Source organism: Bactrocera neohumeralis, chromosome 4 (genome assembly GCF_024586455.1).
Source record: "Bactrocera neohumeralis isolate Rockhampton chromosome 4, APGP_CSIRO_Bneo_wtdbg2-racon-allhic-juicebox.fasta_v2, whole genome shotgun sequence".
In the NCBI taxonomy this organism is placed as follows: Eukaryota; Metazoa; Arthropoda; class Insecta; order Diptera; family Tephritidae; genus Bactrocera; species Bactrocera neohumeralis.
This window is the reverse complement of record NC_065921.1, coordinates 63362275-63385526: the sequence shown is the minus strand read 5'-3', so window position 1 is coordinate 63385526 and position 23252 is coordinate 63362275. Positions and strand designations below refer to the sequence as shown.

The 23252-nt window shown below is 36.5% G+C and overlaps 3 protein-coding genes, 1 long non-coding RNA gene and 1 other non-coding gene across 6 annotated transcripts; 2 read left to right on the top strand and 3 right to left on the bottom strand.

The window, feature by feature from the left end:
- Nucleotides 1–46: 46 nt before the first annotated feature.
- LOC126757703 (U6atac minor spliceosomal RNA) lies at nt 47–146 on the bottom strand. The gene has a single exon (XR_007666781.1). It is a non-coding gene; the product is annotated as a U6atac minor spliceosomal RNA (small nuclear RNA).
- Nucleotides 147–559: 413 nt separating this feature from the next.
- LOC126756418 (protein transport protein Sec31A) lies at nt 560–10853 on the top strand. Of its 2 annotated transcripts, XM_050469480.1 has the most exons (12): nt 560–698; nt 1154–1422; nt 1482–2451; nt 2518–2761; nt 2818–2927; nt 3633–3689; nt 6969–7077; nt 7194–8683; nt 9436–9546; nt 9611–9949; nt 10066–10137; nt 10200–10853. In XM_050469480.1, exons 2-12 carry the CDS (start codon nt 1226–1228, stop codon nt 10386–10388), a joined length of 3888 nt encoding a protein of 1295 aa, XP_050325437.1. In that variant the 5' UTR covers nt 560–698; nt 1154–1225; the 3' UTR covers nt 10389–10853. The 2 variants fall into 2 exon arrangements, with proteins under 2 accessions (XP_050325437.1, XP_050325438.1); XM_050469481.1 differs by lacking the exon at nt 3633–3689.
- Nucleotides 10854–11300: 447 nt separating this feature from the next.
- LOC126756426 (uncharacterized) lies at nt 11301–13156 on the bottom strand. The gene is made up of 2 exons (XR_007666578.1): nt 11749–13156; nt 11301–11473 (listed from the first exon to the last, which is right to left on the bottom strand). It is a non-coding gene; the product is annotated as an uncharacterized LOC126756426 (long non-coding RNA).
- A 4727-nt stretch (nt 13157–17883) lies between these two features.
- On the top strand, nt 17884–21546 carry LOC126756420 (zinc finger protein 62). The gene is made up of 7 exons (XM_050469482.1): nt 17884–18047; nt 18218–18816; nt 18881–19308; nt 19362–19481; nt 20325–20702; nt 20768–21359; nt 21422–21546. Exons 1-7 carry the CDS (start codon nt 18041–18043, stop codon nt 21476–21478), a joined length of 2181 nt encoding a protein of 726 aa, XP_050325439.1. The 5' UTR covers nt 17884–18040; the 3' UTR covers nt 21479–21546.
- On the bottom strand, nt 21488–23105 carry LOC126756423 (uncharacterized). The gene has a single exon (XM_050469486.1). The coding sequence runs from the start codon at nt 23055–23057 to the stop codon at nt 21594–21596; it is 1464 nt and encodes a 487-aa protein (XP_050325443.1). The 5' UTR covers nt 23058–23105; the 3' UTR covers nt 21488–21593.
- Nucleotides 23106–23252: the final 147 nt, after the last annotated feature.

Below are 23252 nucleotides of genomic sequence, written 5' to 3'. Positions count from 1 at the left end.
TGATCAGTCATTTGTATTTTCGGGTATATTATGGCATTTCTAAATAAAAAATTTGCGACCGGAACTTGTCTGTGCCTATTCCGGTCATTTATGTGTTTCCATCCTTGTCTAGGGGAGTGCTAACTAGCTCTCCTTTCTAAGTACACAATTTTAAAAAATTATTCCAATGTATTTATAGTCAGTACATTACGAAAAAGATGTTGCGAATTACAAAATTTGGACGCAAACGAAAAAATACCCTAATAGTGGTAACATATTGAAAACGGTGAATTAATCACAACAATGTGTTTTATACACCTAATATAATATTTATACAGTTGTGGTTCGGATATACTTTTTTCCTTGAAACAAATGCTTTGGCAAATTTTCAATGCAAAAATGTAAAGCATGAATAAATTAGATATCAGCTAATTATTAAAAGTTGTCGTACGACATTTTAACTAAAACTAGCGCCATCTACCGTCCATTATACACATTTCTCAGAGAACGTATATTTATACGTTCTCTGATTTCTCTGGAAAAAGTACTGTCAAATTTGCCGACAAAGAAGAAGCAGATACCGTCAAGAATTTCTGAATTCAGATCTATCAGTTCTCGTCATCAGCGAACGAAATTTTTTGTTTAATCAAGTGCAAAGTATTTTGTAACAGTTTAATTTTCAATTAAATTGTGCCAAAGTAACTTCAGATAAAAAAGTTGTAAGTTGCTTTTAACAAGCTAAAATGAAAATCAATCAAATGCAGTGAAAATCATAAAAAACAACTTGGAATGTAGATACATAAGTATGTATGTACATGGACGACAGCTAGAAAAAGTGATGACGGCGACAATTTCGATTGGTACATTGCAATTGCTGGGTGTTCCTCTATCATACCTTTGCTTTTATTTGAAAGCACTGTTAAAAGTGTCGAGGACAAGTTATAACATTTTGCTTTATTTCAATTTTATAAAGGAGACTTTTTTTGTTCAACGTTTTTATTGAAAACGTACAAAATCGGCCACTTTCGTACATACATATGTATATCGAATTTTGACATTTGTATCCGAATGCTTGTGTCGCTTATTAAATAAATAATCAAAATAATAATAATTAACAGCTGACCCATTTCCAGTAACTAGTGGCATTAACAATTTTTTTTACGAATATTTGCAGATTTTTCGTTGGTGCTTATTTGTTTATATAATTTTTTTTTTAATAATTATAACGTTATAAGCACACTTCGATATGAAAGTTAAAGAGTTGCAGAAGACGGTAAATATTGCGTGGTCACCGCTGCCTCAACATCCCATTTATCTGGCCGCGGGTAGTGCTGCACAACAACTCGATTCGAACGTAAACCCAACTTTGGAAATATATTCCACGAATTTCAGTGATCCAAGTTACGACTTGGAATTAAAAGCAAGTCTACCCAGCCAGTACAGGTATATAACAATAATAAATCAAATGTAAATTTATATGTAACTATTATTTAATCTTCAAGGTTCCAGAAAGTTATTTGGAGTCCTACTGGTTACGATGGCGCTCATCCCAATGGTTTAATTGTAGGCGGTTGTGAAGGTGGTCACGTCATGATTTACTCTGCTGCTAAAATGCTAGCCAATGAAGAAGGTCTTATTGCACGACAAGATAAACATACCGGACCGGTTAGTGGACTTGATGTTAACCCATTTCAAACCAATTTGCTTGCCTCATGCGCCTCTGAGTCGGAAATATTTATTTGGGATCTTAACAACACCACCACGCATATGAATCCAGGCACTAAAACACAGCCACTTGAAGATGTACAAAATGTCGCTTGGAATAGACAAGTGCAACATATATTGGCCTCAGTTTTCAGTTCACGTTGTGTTATCTGGGATTTACGTAAAAGCGAGCAAATCATTAAGCTCTCCGACACACAATCGCGCGTTCGCTGGCATGCCATTCAATGGCATCCGGATGTAGCTACACAAGTTTGGCTTGCTTCAGAAGATGACCAAGCGCCTGTTGTGCAATTGTGGGATTTGCGTTACGCCACTGCGCCAGCGAAGACAATGCAAATTCATCAGCGTGGTGTACTTGGTATGTCCTGGTGTCCACGTGATATCGATCTAATGGTATCCTGTGGCAAAGACAACCATATCTATTGCTGGAATCCTAACACCAATATACCCGAAGGCGAAATATTATCAGAAGTAGCTGCAACAGCTACCTGGTATTCGGATGTGCAATGGTGTCCGCGTAATCCAGCGCTGGTCGCTAGTTCCAGTCTTGACGGCAACGTGTCGATTTATTCACTTTTTGGCGGCACACAACAACAAGTGCAAACATCTAATAAAATAGCGGACTCTTTCCCCGGAATGGATCAAATAGCGCAGGCGCCCATACCACAACAATCAACGCAGATAGTGTATCATGACTTGAAACGTGCACCAAAATGGATTAAACGCCCTTGCAGCGTTGCATTTGGGGTATATATAATATTATAAATTGCGCTTGTGGAATCTAAAAATTATCCATGTAACTTTCTTTTACAGTTCGGCGGTAAGTTAGTGCACTTTAATAGCCAATCGAAACAGGTGCAAGTCTCGCAAGTGGTCACTGAACCGGAGTTGGTAGAGCGCGCTAACGCCCTTGAGCGTTCTCTCACTGAAGCAAATTACGTTGATTATTGCCGTGAACGGGCCGATCAAATGTCGGATCAAAATGGACGTTATTTATGGTATTTCATTAAGGCGAACTTCGAACTTAACCCAAAAGAGGAAATGTTGAATTTGCTTGGTAATGATGAAATAAAGTTTATGATAGCCCTAAAATATCGAATTTATATTTCGTAGGCTTCAACAAACAAGATATAGATGTTAAATTTGCTAAATTTGTAAAAGAAGATGAGGCGCAACAAAATGAAGTGGATCACGTAACGAATCGGTTAGCAAATCTCTCGCATGTAAGTGTAAATAATTTTTATAGTACATTAAAAACTTGCCAAAAATTTTATTAAACTTAAAAAGGTTGTTAATACTTTTTTTCAAGTAAAGTGAACAAAAAAATAAATTTTATCAGTTTTCCTCATTTTTTTTTTTTCTTTTTTTATACTTTTAATACGAGAAAAATAATACATTCATTGTGTTGCCGATCTGTTCAAAATATACATTATGTTCCAAATGTGATAAGGAATCTTAAAAGAAATGAAATAGTTGTTAGCGCAAGATTCACCCTCAGTTTTTCTTATCTACTATTCAGCTGCCGCCGTTAGTTGGAGTACTATTATTATGCTATGGTGCGTTTGTTAAGTTTGATCTGTTGCACGCCAGAGCAACGCACACTGCTACTTTTTCGTAGTTAATGTGATAGCAATGTGTTTATAATATAGTAGTCTTTATATACTTATACTTATATATATAATAGTTTTTTTTTACTTATACACACATACACACACATATTTTTTTATGCAAAACCATAAATAGTTTAAGAGACATAAAAGTGCAATTACAATTTTTTGTTTCATTGAAAAATTCATTTAGTTTATATATATTTCAACTAAATTGTTTTTTGCATTTCACTGTCTAATTATTAAAATAAATTGGTTTTTGTATTTCATTTTCTCATACGAACTCGCTTTCATTACTTTGCAAATCATTTGTTTGCTTAGAGCGATTCATCGGAAGTTGAGTGTGATCAAAGTACTGATGGCAGTACCGACATATCGGTAAGGTTCTATATTACTTTAGTAGGCGATTGTGTTAAATGTGTGAACTAAAACTCGTTAATTTCTTAGTTTATAAAGTTAATTTATAGCCAAATGAACTAACTAACTTTATTTAAGTAAAAATACACCTAAATTTCAAATTTGTTACGAAATAATTGTTTTGGTTATAAAATTGTTTTACTTAAATTTTTTTTATTATAATTACTTTTATCCAAAGACTTTTTTTTTATAATTTTCTGTTATACTCTGAACAGACTATATTATGTTTGTCACGAATTTTTTAGCACGCAGAAGGAAATGTCTTAAGGCACTATAAGTATATACATATATGTATATATAAATGATCAGCGTGATGAGCTGAGTCGGTTTACTCATGTCCGTCTGTCGCCCTGTATATATGCGAACTGGTCCTCCAGTTTTTCAGATATCATTTGTCGGAACCGCCGATATAGGTCCACTATAGCAGATAGTTGCAATCAACTGAACGATTAAGGTCAAGTTATTGTATTGTATGTATGTATGTATGGAAAACTTTTTTATGCGACGAGATATCTTCAAAGCAATGCTGTAATCTCCGAATAAATTTTTCAGATCTGATCACTATAGCATATATGTAGCTGCTATAAAAACTGACTGATAAAAATTTAGTTTTTGTATGAACGCTTTTTTATTTAGGAAAGGTATAATACCTTTCTTCTTCTTAATTGGCGTAGACACCGCTTACGCGATTATAGCCGAGTTAACAACAGCGCGCCAGTCGTTTCTCCTTTTCGCTACGTGGCGCCAATTGGATATTCCAAGCGTAGCCAGGTCCTTCTCCACTTGGTCCTTCCAACGGAGTGGAGGTCTTCCTCTTCCTCTGCTTCCCCCGGCGGGTCGAATACTTTCAGAGCTGGAGTGTTTTCGTCCATTCGGACAACATGACCTAGCCAGCGTAGCCGCTGTCTTTTAATTCGCTGAACTATGTCAATGTCGTCGTATATCTCGTACAGCTCATCGTTCCATCGAATGCGATATTCGCCGTGGCCAACGCGCAAAGGACCATAAATCTTTCGCAGAACTTTTCTCTCGAAAACTCGCAACGTCGACTCATCAGTTGTTGACATCGTCCAAGCCTCTGCACCATATAGCAGGACGGGAATTATGAGCGACTTATAAAGTTTGGCTTTTGTTCGTCGAGAGAGGACTTTACTTTTCAATTGCCTACTCAGTCCGAAGTAGCACCTGTTGGCAAGAGCAATCCTGCGTTGGATTTCCAGGCTGACATTGTTGGTGGTGTTAATACTGGTTCCTAAATAGACGAAATTATCTACAACTTCAAAGTTATGACTGTCAACAGTGACGTGAGTGCCAAGTCGCGAGTGCGACGACTGTTTGTTTGATGACAGGAGATATTTCGTCTTGCCCTCGTTCACTGCCAGACCCATTTGTTTTGCTTCCTTGTCTAGTCTGGAGAAAGCAGAACTAACGGCGCGGGTGTTAAGGCCGATGATATCAATATCATCAGCATACGCCAGCAGCTGTACACTCTTATAAAAGATGGTACCTTCTCTACTAAGTTCTGCAGCTCGAACTATTTTCTCCAGAAGCAGGTTGAAAAAGTCACACGATAGGGAATCGCCTTGTCTGAAACCTCGTTTGGTATCGAACGGCTCGGAGAGGTCCTTCCCGATTCTGACGGAGCTCTTCGTGTTGCTCAGCGTCAGTTTACACAGCCGTATTAGTTTTGCGGGGATACCAAATTCAGACATCGCGGCATAGAGGCAGCTCCTTTTCGTGCTGTCGAAAGCAGCTTTGAAATCGACGAAGAGGTGGTGTGTGTCGATTCTCCTTTCACGGGTCTTTTCCAAGATTTGGCGCATGGTGAATATCTGGTCGGTTGTTGATTTTCCAGGTCTAAAGCCACACTGATAAGGTCCAATCAGTTTGTTGACGGTGGGCTTTAATCTTTCACACAATACGCTCGATAGAACCTTATATGCGATGTTGAGGAGGCTAATCCCACGGTAGTTGGCGCAGATTGTGGGGTCTCCTTTTTTATGGATTGGGCATAGCACACTTAAATTCCAATCGTTGGGCATGCTTTCGTCCGACCATATTTTACAAAGAAGCTGATGCATGCTCCTTATCAGTTCTTCGCCGCCGTGTTTGAATAACTCGGCCGGTAATCCATCGGCCCCCGCCGCTTTGTTGTTCTTCAGGCGGGTAATTGCTATTCGAACTTCTTCATGGTCGGGCAATGGGACGTCTGCTCCATCGTCATCGATTGGGGAATCGGGTTCGCCTTCTCCTGGCGTTGTGCATTCTCTGCCATTCAGCAGGCTGGAGAAGTGTTCCCTCCATAATTTAAGTATGCTCTGGGCATCGGTCACTAGATCACCTTTGGGGGTTCTACAAGAGTATGCTCCGGTCTTGAAACCTTCTGTAAGCCGCCGCATCTTTTCGTAGAATTTTCGAGCATTACCCCTGTCGGCCAGCTTATCAAGCTCTTCATACTCACGCATTTCGGCCTCTTTCTTTTTCTGTCTGCAGATGCGTCTCGCTTCCCTCTTCAATTCTCGGTATCTATCCCATCCCGCACGTGTTGTGGTCAATCGTAACGTTGCGAGGTAGGCAGCCTGTTTTCTCTCCGCTGCGGCGCGGCACTCCTCGTCGTACCAGTTGTTCTTTTGCACTTTCCGAAAACCAAGGGTTTCGGATGCAGCTGTACGTAAGGAGTTTGAAATGCCGTCCCACAGTTCCCTTATACCGAGTTGTTGATGAGTGCTCTCAGAGAGCAGGAGTGCAAGCCGAGTAGAAAAATCGTTCGGCAGTCTGTTGTGATTGCAGCTTTTCGACGTGGAACCTTCCTTGTGTTTGTTGGCGTGCGTTTTTTGCTGCACAGAGGCGGGTGCGAATCTTGGCTGCAACAAGATAGTGGTCCGAGTCGATGTTAGGACCTCGGAGCGCACGCACATCTAAAACACTGGAGACGTGTCTTCCGTATAATACCTTTGGTGCAACAAAAGTTAACCTCTTCTATTTTTTAAATTTTAATTTAGGCCGATTTTACTTCCAAAAATTATTTTGTTTTAACAAAGCTCGTGATCATTGAAGATTTTTAACATCTTCGCATATCGCTACTCTATATATGTATGTACAAATATATTTCTCGATGTTGTGTGTAAATTGAAAAGCATAGCTACTTTATTTTTGTGCTACGTATGTGCTTATTGTAACTGTGTAATTTTCGTATAAAAAGTAAACATAACAATAATAAAATATTTGCATAATTTACAGCAACCAGTGGATAACAATGCAATATTCGACGGCATTGCGGTCACTCAGAAGCAACAACAACTGCAGAAGGTAAATGCAGCAAAACAATTCGACATACCCAAAGGAGAACGTAAGTTTGTAAAATCAACATGTTTATATGAATTACTTTGTTTTCTATAACTGTATAAAATATTTCATTTTTATGCAACTGCTCTTTAAATCATTCTATTTTCATATATTATATAGATCCTGATAGTCTGATCACTGAAGCAATTCTCACTGGTAATCTGGAAGCTGCTGCCGAGCTTTGCCTTGAATCGCAACGCATTGCAGAGGCGCTAATTGTCGCCTCCACTGCGGGCATTGATTTCCTTACTAAAATTCACAATCGCTACTTGCAGCAGCAACAAAACGAGTTATCCAATGTGATAAGTGCGCTGGTGACACGTAATTGGTTAGATTTTATCAATCGTTGCACTGTCGAATCATGGAAGGAAGCTTTAGTCGCAGCCCTAAAGCATAGCGATCGTAAAGTGGTTGACATTTGCGAACGTCTGGGTGATCGCCTACTGGAGGAGCGTGCGCAAAATATCGATTTCATACGTAATGCTATGTTATGTTATGTCTGTGCTGGTAGTATTGATAAATTAGTATCCGCTTGGCATCAAATGAAAGCATTGGAGCACCAGAATAATAATTATAAACCGAATACGACCGAGTTACAGGAATTAGCCGAAATTGTAATGTTGATGAGCAAATCTTTGGAACAACAAGGAATTGCTTTGGATCTAAATGGAAGATTTGCGGACTTTATTACCGAGTATGGTGGTCTGTTGGTGGCGCAGGGTGCGCTCACAGCTGCTTTAGCATATATTTATGCTTTGGGTACGGGCGATGATGAACAAAATGGCGAACTGGTGGAGCTGCGCGAACGCATATATAATACGGTTAATTATAGATCAACGAATGCGGCTGCCACTGGACGTCTAGCATATCAACAGCAACCACAACCGCAAAACATATATAGCCGACAGCCACAACAAGCACCTGTTCAACGCGGCTCTTTTTCGCATGGATTGCCGCAAACACACTCTGGTTATGGCGGCACAAGCCAATTCACAAGTAATCAGGCAGGCAATTGGAACACATCGGCTTTGCCAACACCTGCCGGGGGCACCGCTATATCGCAACAACCCACACTATTTAATCCGATTGCACCCACGCCATCGACAGCAGTAACAGCCAAACCGCCACTAGCCGTCCCCGGACATATCACAAACGATGCATTGAACACACAACCACCACGTCCAGCCAGCAACGCCAGTTCACAAGGTGGTAGTGGCGCAAATTTACACTCACGCTCCAAGTATGTGTTAGATCCGTCGGTGGCTTCCGCCGGTCCCATGGGTAGCTACGGTGGTGGTTATCAACCACAGGTCACAGCACCAGCTCCAGTTCCAGCTGCAATACCTACATTTAATGCAGGTCAATTTAGTGCACCGTTAGTACCAACATCAGCTCAACCAAGTCTGTTGCAACCGGCTGCACCATTTAATATGGGTGGTGCAGCTGCGCCGTATGGCTTAACTGGCAGCAACAACTACGCTGGTGGTCTGACATCAGATATTAGCAATCAACAGCAACAACCACCACCACCACCAACACATAGTTTACCGCGCAGCCGCACACCACCACCCGGCTGGAATGATCCGCCAGCATTGAAGTCAACACGTGCAGTAAGATTAATTGATTTTTTACCTGAACATATGTGTGTACTAGTTAGCAGCGCTCAAATTATTATTGTTTAAATGTTGCTTTAACATACGAAAAACTATGTTTTAATTTTGCTGATAAAATTCTCTCGCTTAGATATTGCAAAATCGTAGCAATGATATGTCTGCACGCCACGCAGGCACCCGCCGCTGGCAGAAAATCATAAATCACGAAAAGGATGATACAAAAATGCTTTTGAAACCACCTACACAATTTAGTTTTGAACAATTTTGTGCAAATGATTCGCACTCAAGAGCCTTGTACACACAAAATTTCTGGCAGGTATTAAGCGCATTCCGAAAAGTTTAAATTTTTGCATTTCCATTGCTATGACACATGAGCTAGAGCATACTGTTCAGTTCCCGGTTCGCATTTAATCGTATATATGGAATGCCTTTTGTTTGTGGTTGATAGTTTAGCAAATATTTGTCACTTTTTTTTTGCTTTTCCTCAAGGTTAATAACCTTTTTGATTGTGTGATTCAACAAAAAAAAGTTCAAAAACAATTCATTATTGCCATGAAACCAGTTGCCTTGCTGTCCTGCTAAATAACGAATTTATTTCCAATAATATTTCTGATGTTCGTTTTCCCACCTTTAACCAAATATCAATTACAATATTAAATTTCGTGTTGTTTTTATGCTTTTTTTTTTAGTAATTAACACCATATATCCTAAAACTGTCCCATTAAAATCACTGTCTTTCCTTCCAACAGCCCAAAAAACCGGAGCCTGCACCAACATCGGCGCCCATAACTCATCCCTTATTTGGCGTTGATCCGAATCAAAATCAAAATGGTTATGCGGATCCTTATACGCAGTATCAGGTAACTATATAATAAAGATGTTTGATATTTTTAAATTACTTGTTTCATGTATATTTATTTTAAGAATCCCGGTATGCCACCACCACCAACCGCCAACAGCAATATCCCAACTAACTTACAACCCAATGACCCAGTTGCCTACTATAATCCTGCATTGCCGCAAAATAATAATTTGCCAACACAGCAATTTCCACCACAACTCAACTTCCAAACATCAGCCATATCGCAGCAACAGGCATGGATTGCGCAGTCACAAAATGTGGGCTACACTGAGCAGCCGGCGCCAGTGCAACGACAACCGGAACCCGTAAAAGAGAAACCGCCACTACCAGAGGAATACATTTATCTACAAACGGTGTTGGAAGAGTTAAAGAATCAATGCTTGTCTGTATCGGCCGATCCGGTGAGTTGAGCACATTATAAGTTTTCAGATAATAAAAGCGTTTTTTTATTAATACCTTAATGATTCAGTTTCTATGCTTCTTTTGTATAATAAATGGTAAATTATTACTTTTCCAGCGCACCAAACGTAAATTTGTAGATGTTACCAAACGTTTGGAGAATCTTTATGACTGTTTACGTGATGGCAGAGTATGTAAAAATAATGCTTTTATCAGATTTTAAAATTAAGTTTAATTTTTTCACTTTCTTAGCTTCACTCTGCTACAATCGCAGCTCTTAATCAAATCGTACAGTTCGTGCAAGTGGGTGATTATGCCAATGCCTTGCAAACGCATACCCAAATTGCATTCGGCTCCGACTTTTCACAATGTGCTGGCTTTATGCCAGGTCTAAAGGTGCTTGTACAATCGGCTGCTGATTTACAGGTTTATCTGCGTTAAGTTACAAAAACTATAGCAAGAGTCTACAAATGAGTTATGTGTCGTTAGAAATTGAAATAATTCCATATTTATCATAGCTGCTGTGTTCCATGAATTCTATCCTCATATGTATTCTTTTGGTTATTAACATTAATTGAAAAACGAAAAAAAAACGTTGTCGCGCTTAAAGATTGTATAGTGGTAAATATTTTTTAATTCGATAAATAATTTTTTGTCTAACTTTAACCTTTACGTATTTACAATATTATTACTTGCTTTGTGTATGTTTTATCCTTCAAAGTGTACTTTATTAAAAAAAAATTAATGTACGAATCGTAAACTCAACAATATATACTATATACATATGTAATATGAAATATTTGAAGTTCTGCATACTGACTGCAGAAACCATACAATATTAATATTTATGGAATTGTATACAAAAATTACGATAAACTAATAAAAATACGTATTTACAAAAATTAATTTCCACTTGTTTTATACATATATACATAAAGAATTGGTATCTCATTTGAAAATAATGGTCATTTTAAAATTACGACTTGAAAACAAACTAAAAGCGATAAGTTAATTTGGGCTAAAATAAATAGTCTTATTTACTCATGCATTAGCAAAAATGTTAGTATGTATTTTAGCAATTGATGAAATTTATAATAAAATTGCTACAGAGTTAAAACTTGTTTTCTTTTTTACGCTAAAAGTCTAAGCAAAACGGCAGTACTATCAAGTTTTAAATATATTTGAATTTAGTAACATCTTTCAATAAACACCCAAAAAACTGCTAAACTGGTATATATGTATGTATTTCTTACCTTCAAACAATTTGAAATAATTAAATAGCTTAAGGGGGTATTATAGTCTAGAAATGCTATTTAACGGCATTTTTTAAAGTCCAATAAAAAAAACTAAAAACATTTTTACTATCCAATTTTTTAGCAGATATTTATTAATATTTTAAGAATACAAAAAAAAAAAATAAAAAATAAAAAATTTGTAATAATTTGATTAATTGCGGCGTGGTGGCGTGGCGGGGGTTGAAAATAAGGGTGCGCCCTTCCTGACACGATTCCAACACTTTGGGTGATCTGAAAAAAAAAATTTTCAGTAAATGGCGACTGTTTGAATTTTTTGCCCGTTTTTTGGCAAAGATCAAAATTTTTTAAAAATAGTAAAAATCAAAATTTTTTAATAATCCTAGTTCCAACCATAGGGAGATATATAAAGAAGGTCCACACCAAATTTCAAGTTAATCGGTTCATTAGAACTTGAGAAATCATGTCAGAAGTGTTGAAAATAGTAGTTTCGAGAAAAACGCGATTAAAGATTTGAGTCTAACTGCAGGCAGTCTATACATACTTACATTTCGTTAATCGGCCATTCCTGCTTCGTACATGGGACCTTCTTCTTCTTCAAACATGTTATTTTCAGCATTTCTTTCGGCTAAACGGGCTGTTCAAGCTTCCTTAGAAGCTTCAGAAGCTTGTCCTTCAGAGCGACGTATTCGTGTCTTGTCCCGTTTGTCAGCGAATGCATAGGCTTCTGGACCAATGGTGATTCCCATGATGCTCATTATTTTTAAAATTGGTAAGAAGCCTTCATTGAAAATGCAAACTGCAAAATAATTTGCAATTTCAATTGTTCTTGTTCCTGAATGAATGTATTTCGGCGCAAAAGTCCAAATTAATGAATTTAGCGATTCATTATTATTTTGCGTTTCTGAGCCCAAACAACGTAGCAGCAGATTTTCATCTGACAAACTTTCATAGATTGGCTTGATTGCTTTTAACACTTTTCCATTCAGAGGGGGATTTTCATGATCAAAATCATCCAATGTACCGTCAGCTTTTGCTTTTTGCCATTTATACCAGCTTGATGAACCAGATGGGCCGTACATGTGCTGTGGAGTTTCATTGGTTGAACTTTTGTGATAATAAGTTGCCCATACTTCGTTGTGCATATCCTCAACTGAATCTGGATGCCGACAAATAGCCAAACCATAATATAAAGATAGTTCATTAATAATTTTATCTGTTAATGTGCCATCACCCCTGCCACCCAGACCTTTGGTATCTTTTTTGAGTTTACGTAATCTTGAGCCCATACGTTTCTGCACATGTCCTACACACTCTTTTTTTCCACTACAGGGTCATCCGCATACGGATTTATATCGAGAATTTTAAAGGTTTAAATGTTTTCGAATCACCGTCACCTATGTATTTTACATATTTCACTCCATGTATCTCTACCGATCTCTCGAACATTTCAATTACAGCATCAACCTCCATTTTCCCGGCACTTCCGTTGTGGTTTATTGTGCAAAAATCTTCGTGTTCTTCATACCAAGATTCATAAGACTCGATATCGTCATTTTTTTTTTGTTCTCCATAAATTACAACCTTGGCAAAAACTAGATTTTACCACGGTATCAACAACTTTCTCAAGGCAACTATAATACGTGTTGATAGCTAAACCTTGACAAATATCCATTACACTACAGAATATATTTATACCTTCCCTCCCGACTGCTAGAAGTCTCATTGCCGTTACAATTCTTGGGTTTATTTCATAAGCTTTGTTGATGAATGGAGAGGATGAAATATAGCCAATATCTTCACAGCTGCATTTCAATGCAATTTTAAATCCCAGTCCACGAGCAGCAGTTCGAGAAAATGTAATTTCTTTCTTGCATGTTGCACATACAATTAATGCAGATAGTGTAGTAAAAAAAGAGAAAATTCCCAAAATGCGTCTGTCTATGACGGCTCAGATTATCCATGGCTCAGAGCCAACTGAGCTGCGCTGCACATTTACCATGAAAATATTTCAACAAAATCCGTTACAACACCCTTCACATAACACTGTGGAACATTTTTGGGATTATTGTCTGGGGGGTGAGAAATTCCAAGTCAGGGTGATGGTACTAGGTCAGTATAGTAAAACCCTCAAAGGGTTTGGCGTTCGTATGTGTCATTTTTTTTTTATGACCTTTTAAATTTTTTCCTTATCTTGATGTTTTTTCGCTTAGTTGTAACATTTTGGCAAAAACGTAATTTAACATACCTCGCGAACCACTTGTCCGATTTTGATAAAAAAAATGAAGTAAACATTTTTATAATTTTTTATTTTTATTTTATTTATTTATTTTAATAAATATTGCCTAGACTTTTTCGATGGTGGTTGTTCGGATGCCTTTGGCACAGGAATGTGGTCCGAATGAGGCAATGGTGTTGCGGCACTTGCAACACCAACGTAATTATACGATTTTCTTATCCTTTTTGCGGCTCCTTTATTCGCACATGCATAGCAATTCAATGGATTGTGACCTTCGCCAGGATTAGTCCAAGTCATTGGGATACCGAATGGCATACTTTCACGTCTTCTATTTTTCCAATCCATTTGACGGTTGTAGCAGCTTTTACACACTATATTTGGTACCCAATTTTCGTTCACTATAACATTTGGGTGATTTTGGTTAAAATATTGCAAATTTTCAACTTTAAACGCGAATATCTCGAAAACTTTAAGCTTCCTGTGGCTATAACCATATATATTCGTGATCTGGAGGGTCTCCTCTATCCGACCATACCCATTTTATTCCCGAAATCCTGGGACAGTATACTAAAGCCGACCCAAAACTACAAATATTGTTATTTAATATATGTAAATGAAAAATTATTTATATATGGTATGTTTTTATTAATAGATGCTTTAAATGTCATACTGTGTCATATTTCGTCCTTAAAACATTGATTTACTGATAATCAGATATTTTGCAAGTAGTGAGTTGTTATTTATAAAATGTGTCCCTGGTGTTAGCTTTCTCGGTGGTGAGTTTTCTACGGCTGTGTTTGTTTACATTAGATCGACAGAAAACGTAAAAGCTGCTGCTTTCCTACCCCGCGGGCGGCCGACTTTATTGCTCTCTCATAGTGTAAACACAATGGCTACGACAGACTGCAAACTACATCTGTCAAATATTAAAATACACACGTTCTTATGGGCAGTGTTATTTTGACAGCTGCACAACTACACGACTGCAGGCCGACAGTTGTCGTTCTCGCTAACTTCAATTTGCTCCTATTTTTGCCAACGACAGTAGGACGACAGTAGAGTTGACAGTAGAATGGAAGATAGAAAGAGGAGGTAGAGTGGTGATGCCACTAATATGTAAAATGTAATATTATTCACAGCTACAACAAACTTGACGTTATCTTACAAATAAAAGCATAAAATAGCTATATTATAGCTCTATTATATCATTTGTAATAACAATTGATAATTTAAAGCAAAAATATTGACCTATTTACTTATTTTTTGCATAAAAAATTTCACTTTGAACAAAATATTAAAATTTCATTGAAGTGAAAGGAATTAGTATGGCCACAACGAAATTGTGTACATACAAAATGGACAACTGCGTTGTTTTGTGTACATGCCGGCCATTGTGTTGTTGTTGCTTCTCAAAATGTACATGTAGTAATATGAACAACGACGTTTTCAGTTCACTGTCGTGCCGCTGCAGTCTGTCGTAGCCATTGTATTTACACTATCACACGTATTAGTCAGAGTCTTATCACACGAAGCAACTTTTGTTGCGGCAACTCTTAGTTTAGGGGCGAGGGGGCGACGAGGAGAGGAGAATCGCGCCGAGTTTCCCGTGTTCAGCAACTCGCTTTGTGTTCTTATTCGTAACAGTTCGCTGCGACGTTTTTCGGCATTCGTGTTCTTTCTTTCGTAGTACATAGTTGCATTTGCGTATATTTTTTTGAAATTAATATTTTGAATATATTTAAAAAATTTAATTTCATCTTTTGGTAAGTAATTTGCAAATATGTATACAAATATACATAATATAATATAAATATTTTAAAAAATGGAGTATGACGAAAAAATCGAATTAATTAACGATATTGTGAAATGTATGGATGAAGCCATACAAATTGATTCAGACGATAGTAAGAAGGGTGATATATCTTTGTTTTAATAAATAAAATGTATTTCTTAATTGACAGAGCTGATTAATATATGTATGTGATAGAGTGGCCCAAATACCTATAAGGAAAAAGAAGCGACAATGGGTTAAAGTAAAGAGTAGACAATGGGTTAAAGTAAAGTGAAAGAGAATGAGAAAAAAACTCGAGCAGAGTTGCGCAACACAAGTTGCTCGTGTGAAGGTAATGGGCAACAGCAAAAGAGAATCGCCCGAGAATAAGCAACAAAAGTTGCTTCATGTAATCGTACACTCAAGCGCTCTCTATACATTGTGGAAAATTAATGTGCATTTGAAAATTACTTGACTGCTACGCATGTAATTTGTATGTGCGCGTTGATTAACAATTTTACTATGTTTAATATTGAGTGGGGAAACATGTTTTTGTTTTCCGAAAACTTTTTCGGTAATGCTGAGTGTTTAGTTTGTAAACACATAACTAAACGAAATAGGGAGTACTATGTTAAAAGGCATTATAGCGGAAACCATTCTATTTATGAATCGGTAACGGGCAGTTCTAGAGAATTATTTATATGCCAACTAAAAAAAAAACGTTTTATGAGCAATTCATTAACGATTCATTGGGGGAAAACTCAAGCGTTCGTTATGCTCAACGAAAGGCTAGTTTTGCTGTTGCTTTAGAGCTGGCAAAGCAGGGAAGACCATTCAAGGACGGAGTTTTTCTTAAAGATATGTGTCAAAAGGTTTTTCAATGTTTCAGTACTATAGGTCAGGAAGTTTTCGCTGCTATCAGTTCAATACCTTTATCACGGACAACTATAACTCGACGCACTGAAGTAATAGGCCGACATATTTATAATATGACTATGCGAAGGGTGCAAGAAAGCAAGTATTTTTCCATATGAATATAAAATAATCAGTTGAATTTGACCTTACAAGGTCGCGATAAACAAATATTCGATTTAGTCTTAGCAATTGAAAAATTTCACCATAAATTAAGCTTGCTTATTAATAATTTAAAAAAACCGACCTCACTGTTCTAAGAAGAACACGCTTTATTGTAGAAAAAAAATTTTCTAACCATGCAAGGCTGCAAGAATATCAACCAATCCTTGATATATTGCAGACTAATTTTCATAACCGAATAGCCTCGTGAAACTGGGCAACAGTTTTGGAAAAATCTGAACGACAACTTTTATCCGAAATTAAAGAACGAAATGTGGAAACTCTTTTCAATGTTTGGAACTACTTATTGTTGCGAAGTTTCGTTTTCCACTTTGAAATTAATAAAATCAAATACTAGAAATAAAATTAGCGATCGGCATCTTGAAGACTTACTTCGTATAAAGTTTTGCGGCTCCGAACTAGATTTAGATAAGTTGGTTCAAAACCATGAAAATATTGATTTTTAGTTTTTTGATACAGCCGTTTAAGTGAAAACTTCAACATAAATTCAATATTTAAAATTTTTGGAATTTTAATTTCTTTTTGACACGTGAATTGTCTTTATTTTTGTAATTGATAAAAAATTAATAAGGAATTTCATTAATTTCACAATTTTGTAAAAGTTGTCGAATCACTTTCAAATTTTTTTTATATTAATTAATACTAAAGTTTTGTATTTTTTTTTGGGTGTATCAGTATGCATTGTCTTTATGCATGTTTTATGTAAACATTACAGAACCAGTGTTGCTGGATTTTTTATGAATTAAAAAAAAATATATTTAAATTCTTAGAAAAAAAATACTTTTTTCCCTTCATACATTCATTTTTAACTCCGAAAGTGTTGCACATATAGGAAGACGGTATAGAAGCAGATTAGAGAAACTGTCATTCTTAATTTTTCTAAATTTGTTTCATCAAAATCGGACAAATGGTTCGCGATTTATGTTTTTTGCCAAAATGTTACAACTAAGCGAAAAAACATCAAGATAAGGAAAAAATTTAAAAGGTCATAAAAAAAACTGACACATACGAACGCCAAACCCTTTGAGGGTTTTACTATACTGACCTAGTACCATCACCCTGACTTGGAATTTCTCACCTCCCAGATTAGCTGTTGTACTGTGTAATTATATTTTAGAATTCATGGTATATAAAGCATGGTATAGAGATATAAACGACTTTCTGTAGGATACCTGAAGAAAAAACTATTCTTCGTTGTAAGATAATTCACCCTCAGGTAGTCAGCGAAAGTCTACCGCCTGTTGTTAGATTTCATGCGGCAGAGCCGGTTTGCACGCTGCGTCACTAAAATAGCTATAAGTCGGTAAATAAAAGGAATTTTAAAAATTCCTTTGGGGAATATATTCGTAAAGGTCCAGTCTTTAAGAATATGCAATCGAATTTTTCAAAATTCTAGACTAGAATAGCCCCTTAAATACTTATTATACAATACTTTTAAAAAATTTTGGTAATAGAATGGTAATTCTTGTTGGAAAGTGGGAACGTACCATAATTTATACCGAAAGTCGTTTGAAATACATACACATATACACATGAGAGTTGCAGTAAGTCCGAAACACTAGTGAAACAGCTGTTTACCACATTATTTTCTCGTGAAGTTAGGCGTATTTTTTAATGTTTATCCAATAATTTGAAGTTCACCTATTTATTTTGAATTTTCGTGGCGGTAGTAATTATAAACAAATAAAACAATTTTTGTAAAATATAAAGTTAAATATTAAAGAGTAGTACAGAAATGGCAGGTATGAAGGTGGCAATAGGCAGATTGCAACATCATCACCTCACTTCGTAAAAGATTAAAAAATTAAAAATCATTGACTAAATGAAATAAAAGAATTAAACGACTGATTTGTTAGATACTGTTTATATTTCAATTATATATTACATATATGAAAATATTGTGTCTATACAGCTTATAGAAACATAAAAATGGAAAATGGTTTGCATGAAGATGAATATACTGATGATATGTCAGCGAACAACTTGACAGAACATGTTGAATATATTGAATATGAAGATAATATTGGCACTGGTTATGAACATGAATCATTGATTGAATATGTTGAAGAAGATGATGTACAAAGTGGTGATTATTTCGAAAACGAAACTCTGGAGGAGCATGTGAAAACACACACTTTATCAATAAGGCACTTGCATTTCGATGGTCAATCTCAGGAAATATATCGCTGCTTAGAGTGTGCCATAGATTTTGTTACTCTCGAGGACTTCACAAAAGTACATCAAGAAATGCAGAAAAAATTATCTAATAAAGCTTCAACAAATATTAGTACTAAGGATACATTTCAAAATGAACAAGTCAAGGAAGAGCAAATTATTCAAAACTCAAACGGCAGTTGGCTGATTATAAAAGAAGAGCAGATTATTGTAGATGAAAATGAAACTAAAGATTTGGATGATTACTTAGAAACGAGTGAGGATATCATTGAACATACGAATTTTGACAAGGAAGATAACGATATCGCCACCGATACCATTTTACATGTTAAAGAAGTATGCAAGTATTGTAGGATACATATATTTGACTTACTAAACTGATTACTTTCTCATCTTCTAGGAAAAGCAATCCATCACCGATGAAGAAGATGATGGGGAGAAATATTTTTGTTGTGATTGCCAACTGGTATTTAGTGATTTAGAAAAAGCGGAGCAACATGTTTGTACCGCCATAAATACTAGCACAGTCAAACAGGAAGATGCGGATAAAGTTGTAGAGCAAGAAGAATATGACAATGATATACGGTTATATCTTGAAGAGCAGAAGCAAACATTGGACACATCGAAAAAAAGCCAAAGCAAGGAAGTACAATATCATTGTGCCGAATGTGATAAGACATTTAATTCTCTGCAAGGCTTACAAATACATAACCGCATTCACAAAACAAAAGAGATTAAAACACAAAGTGATTCGTTTAGTGTAGTAGAATTGAAAAAACCAACATGTCCAATTTGCAATACTAATTTCAGTTCATACAAAAATCTTAAGTATGCATGCATTGTCATCAAGTGTAAAATATTACTAACTGCAAATTCTTTAGGTTACACATGAAAATTCATGATGCACAGCAATTGAGAACAATAGAGCAAGCATTGCCGGCTGGTGCCAAAACGCAATATAAGGATATGAATAAATTCTTCTGCGAGATATGCAATAAGAGGTTGGATTTATTTATTAACACTGGTTCAAACCACGCCAAGTCGTCCACGAAAATTTGAAAATTAGCAGTTCATTAGGAAGGGGACCAGACGCATACCCCGTGATATAAATATTTCGTCAAAAATTTTTTTTTTTTTTCAAGTTATTGAAGGTTTATGAGAAAATAATTTTACAATTTTATCATCCTCTAAATTTAAACCTTCAATAACTTTAACAAAAAAAAGAAAAGAATTTTGACGAAATATTTATATCACGGGGTATGCGTCTGATCCCCTTCCTAATGAACTGCTAATTTTCAAAATCGGAGATTTTTCGAAATTTTCATAGACAACTTGACGTGGTTTGACCCCACTATAATTAATTCAGGATATATTAAGTTTGCCACGATGTTTGTAGCACCCAGAAGTTAGCCCCTTTAAAATATGTACATATATAAATGACAGTTGAGTAGATTTAGTCTTGTCACTCTGTCTGTCTGTATATAAGCGAACTAGTCTCATTTATGAGATATCAATCTGAAACTTTTCTCTCCAACAAGCTCCTCATTTGTCGCAACCGTCGATATTGGACCACTATGGCATATAGCTGCCATATAAACTACGCGGTCAAAATCACTTTCTGCTATGGAAAACTTTTTTGATTTGTCAAAATATTTTCACCAGATTTAGATTATTGTAAAGGAAAAAATTTTTCAGCAAATTTTCCAAATTGGAACCCATACTAACTGACCGATCGAAATCAAGCTCTGTATATTTGAAGAGTATTCCAGCTTCGGTGCACCGGAAGTTAAAGTTTTTTTCTTATTTTTATTGACTATGAAACATTTATATCACTTAAATTTCAGTTTTGAACAGAATCTACTTGGTATACATAAGAACATGCATCAACAATCCACGGAGTTTAATTGCGGTATCTGCAATCGTCACTTTGAAAATAAAACAAGCTTTGACATGCATATGCAAATGCATGCTGACAAACCCGCGAAACCACGTAAACAACAAATAAAGCAAACGGACAGTAGTGGTCGGTTTGCTTGTCAATACTGTGGTCGAACGTTTCAGCGGCCGTATGAAAAAGTGCGCCATGAGCGTGTACACACTGGTGAAAAACCACATGCTTGCGAAGTGTGCGGCAAAACTTTTCGCGTTTCATATTCGCTGATACTACACCTGCGCACGCACACCGATATACGACCATACGTATGCGCCACTTGCAATAAACGGTAAGTCATATCATTTAATTGTAAATATACGAGTATTCATGCAAGTTTGTAATTGTTCGGTGAAGTTTCAAGTCGCAGCCTGTCTATGCTCATCATCTACGCACTCACGATGCGGAACGTGCATACACATGTGAAATTTGTTCAAAATCGTTTCGAACTTCAGTGCAGCTTTCGGCGCATAGGAATATACATTCGAAACCTTACAATTGCCCAGTATGTAATCGTCCCTTTGCTTCATTGTATTCAGTGAAAATACACATGAAAACACACAATAAACTTAACCGTTCCGGTGATAGTACCAAATACAGTTGCTATGTTTGTGGTGCGGAATATGCGCGAGTTTCTGCATTACGAATACATATGAAGGATTTACATCTTATCGATTTTGATACGAACCGTTCTTTGGATTTAGATGATATAATATCGGCAGAGGATCAAAACTCACAATCTCAGCACAACACAGATGGCAACGAAGATGAGCAAGAAGTTGATAATGAGGCTGCCGTTTTGATAGCAGCGGCCGCAGAAGCCGATTGCGCAGCCTATATAGAAGCTGCGACAGCGCATACGTCTGATCACATATCTACAGGACCAGAGAGCATGACCCTTCACTCACAAGTCAATCCACCATACGAAGTTACACTGCAAAATGAAGAGGTAAAATTATTATATTAACAATAAATTACTACGTAAATTGATTTATTTTTTTTTTTATATAGTTGATTGTGGACAATTACCAAACTGAAGAGATTGTAACCGACTGGTTATCAAAATAATTTTTCTAAAGAGCATAGTAAGCATTAAATAATGAATATTTTTAAATAAATTAGTTTAATTGAAAAAATTCCTAAAATTCTTATTTTTTATAAATTACTACATAAACATTACGAATTAAATAAGCTTGGGTTGTCGTCGAATATGTTCCAGATCTAACATGGCCGTTTGTGGCGATAAGATACAAGGTGATGCTAGACGCTGTTGATAGGGTGATTGATGTAGCTGTTGTTGTGCGACCTGCATCAAAGGCGAGCCCACTGGCGTTAGTTGTTCTTTGATTTCATTTTGCCCTTCCGGTAACAATCTATATTTCTGAAGGTACTTGTAAGAAGCATTTGAAATATCACTTGGTCGTTTCTGTGTGTTTTCAATTGGCCGTAAAGGTGTAGTTTGTTTCGGTGGCGTAGGTGATATATTAAGTTCGTGTAGCAATTCATTTAATTTTTCATTTGGTAAATATTTAAGAGCCAACTCATTCATGAGCATACTTTGTTCCGTGTTTGGTTTATTATGAATCATATTGTCTGTAGATGATTTGATATTGCGTGGTGTGTTAGGTTGGTAAGCAGTAGATTGTGCTGCCGGCTGTCGCGGTGAGGCTAAAGCGAATATGGGCATATCTTTCATTGGTTGATACACGGCGCTTGGAGCTACAACAGAATTCGCGTTATTTGACTCTTCGGTCAAGGCTTCCGGTGATCGAGTTTTCCTTTCGTTATCACAACAACCGTTATCGCGGTACTGTGTACTAGCATCTTGACGAGGCACTGAAATAGAGTTAGCTTGATGTTGATTTAAAAGCTTTTCGACAAGATTTATTACACGAAGCTGGTTTGTGCGCAGCTCCCCAAATATTGAATGTAATTGTTGAATATCTTCCTTAGTTGCTAGACGTGTGAATAATGCAGCATCAATATGTTTAAAATCAGAAATCAATGATGAATCGGTTTGCGTGCCTGCACAAATTGTAAGTACGTCCGATTTGGACGTCAAAATTGTTTGATTTTGCTGATGTGCCATTATTGTAGGAATATCAGGAACACGGCAATTTAAATTATCTTGTTTGTTTTCTTGTACAGTTAATGGTTGATCTAAACTTCTTCGATATTGCGGCAACTGCGTTGACCCACCTGATCTAGATATAACATCTATAGAACTCCCAATGGGGCACATTGGTGCTGCGTTTACGGTAATAGATCTTTGTGGATAAACATTTGATGTTATTTGTGTATTATTAGCAGCGTATGGCTGGTTAACGAGATTTGGCTTTGCTGGAGCAGAAATAACATTGGTTGAATTTACTACGTGACCATTTATGCTATATACTTCAGCGCCAATCGGTGGAAACGAAACCTTCGGCAGTACTTGCTTTTTCCAAGCTGCATAGGTTGGTTGCGTCGGTTCCGACGTAGCTGCAGGCAAAGTGGATGTACTTGTAGGAGGAACTTGTTGCACTCCTAATAATATTGATACTTCAGGCACGGTTGGGCGTACTATAGCAGCAGTATTCATATCCAGAGGAACACTTGGTTTTGGTGCACATCGAGGTAACATATCTTCAGTCTCAGGTTTAAACATATTTTTTAAATTAATAATTAATTAATTGAAATATAATCGCAAGCGGTAATAAAAGAATTTAAGTTATCCTCGATAGAGTTACCAACTCTGGAATAGTTAAGAAAAATAATTTTCAAACATGCATAGTAATTTTTGTTTTTGCTGATTTTTATAGGAGCTAACTTTTTTCATATTGGACAAATTAAAACTTATTTA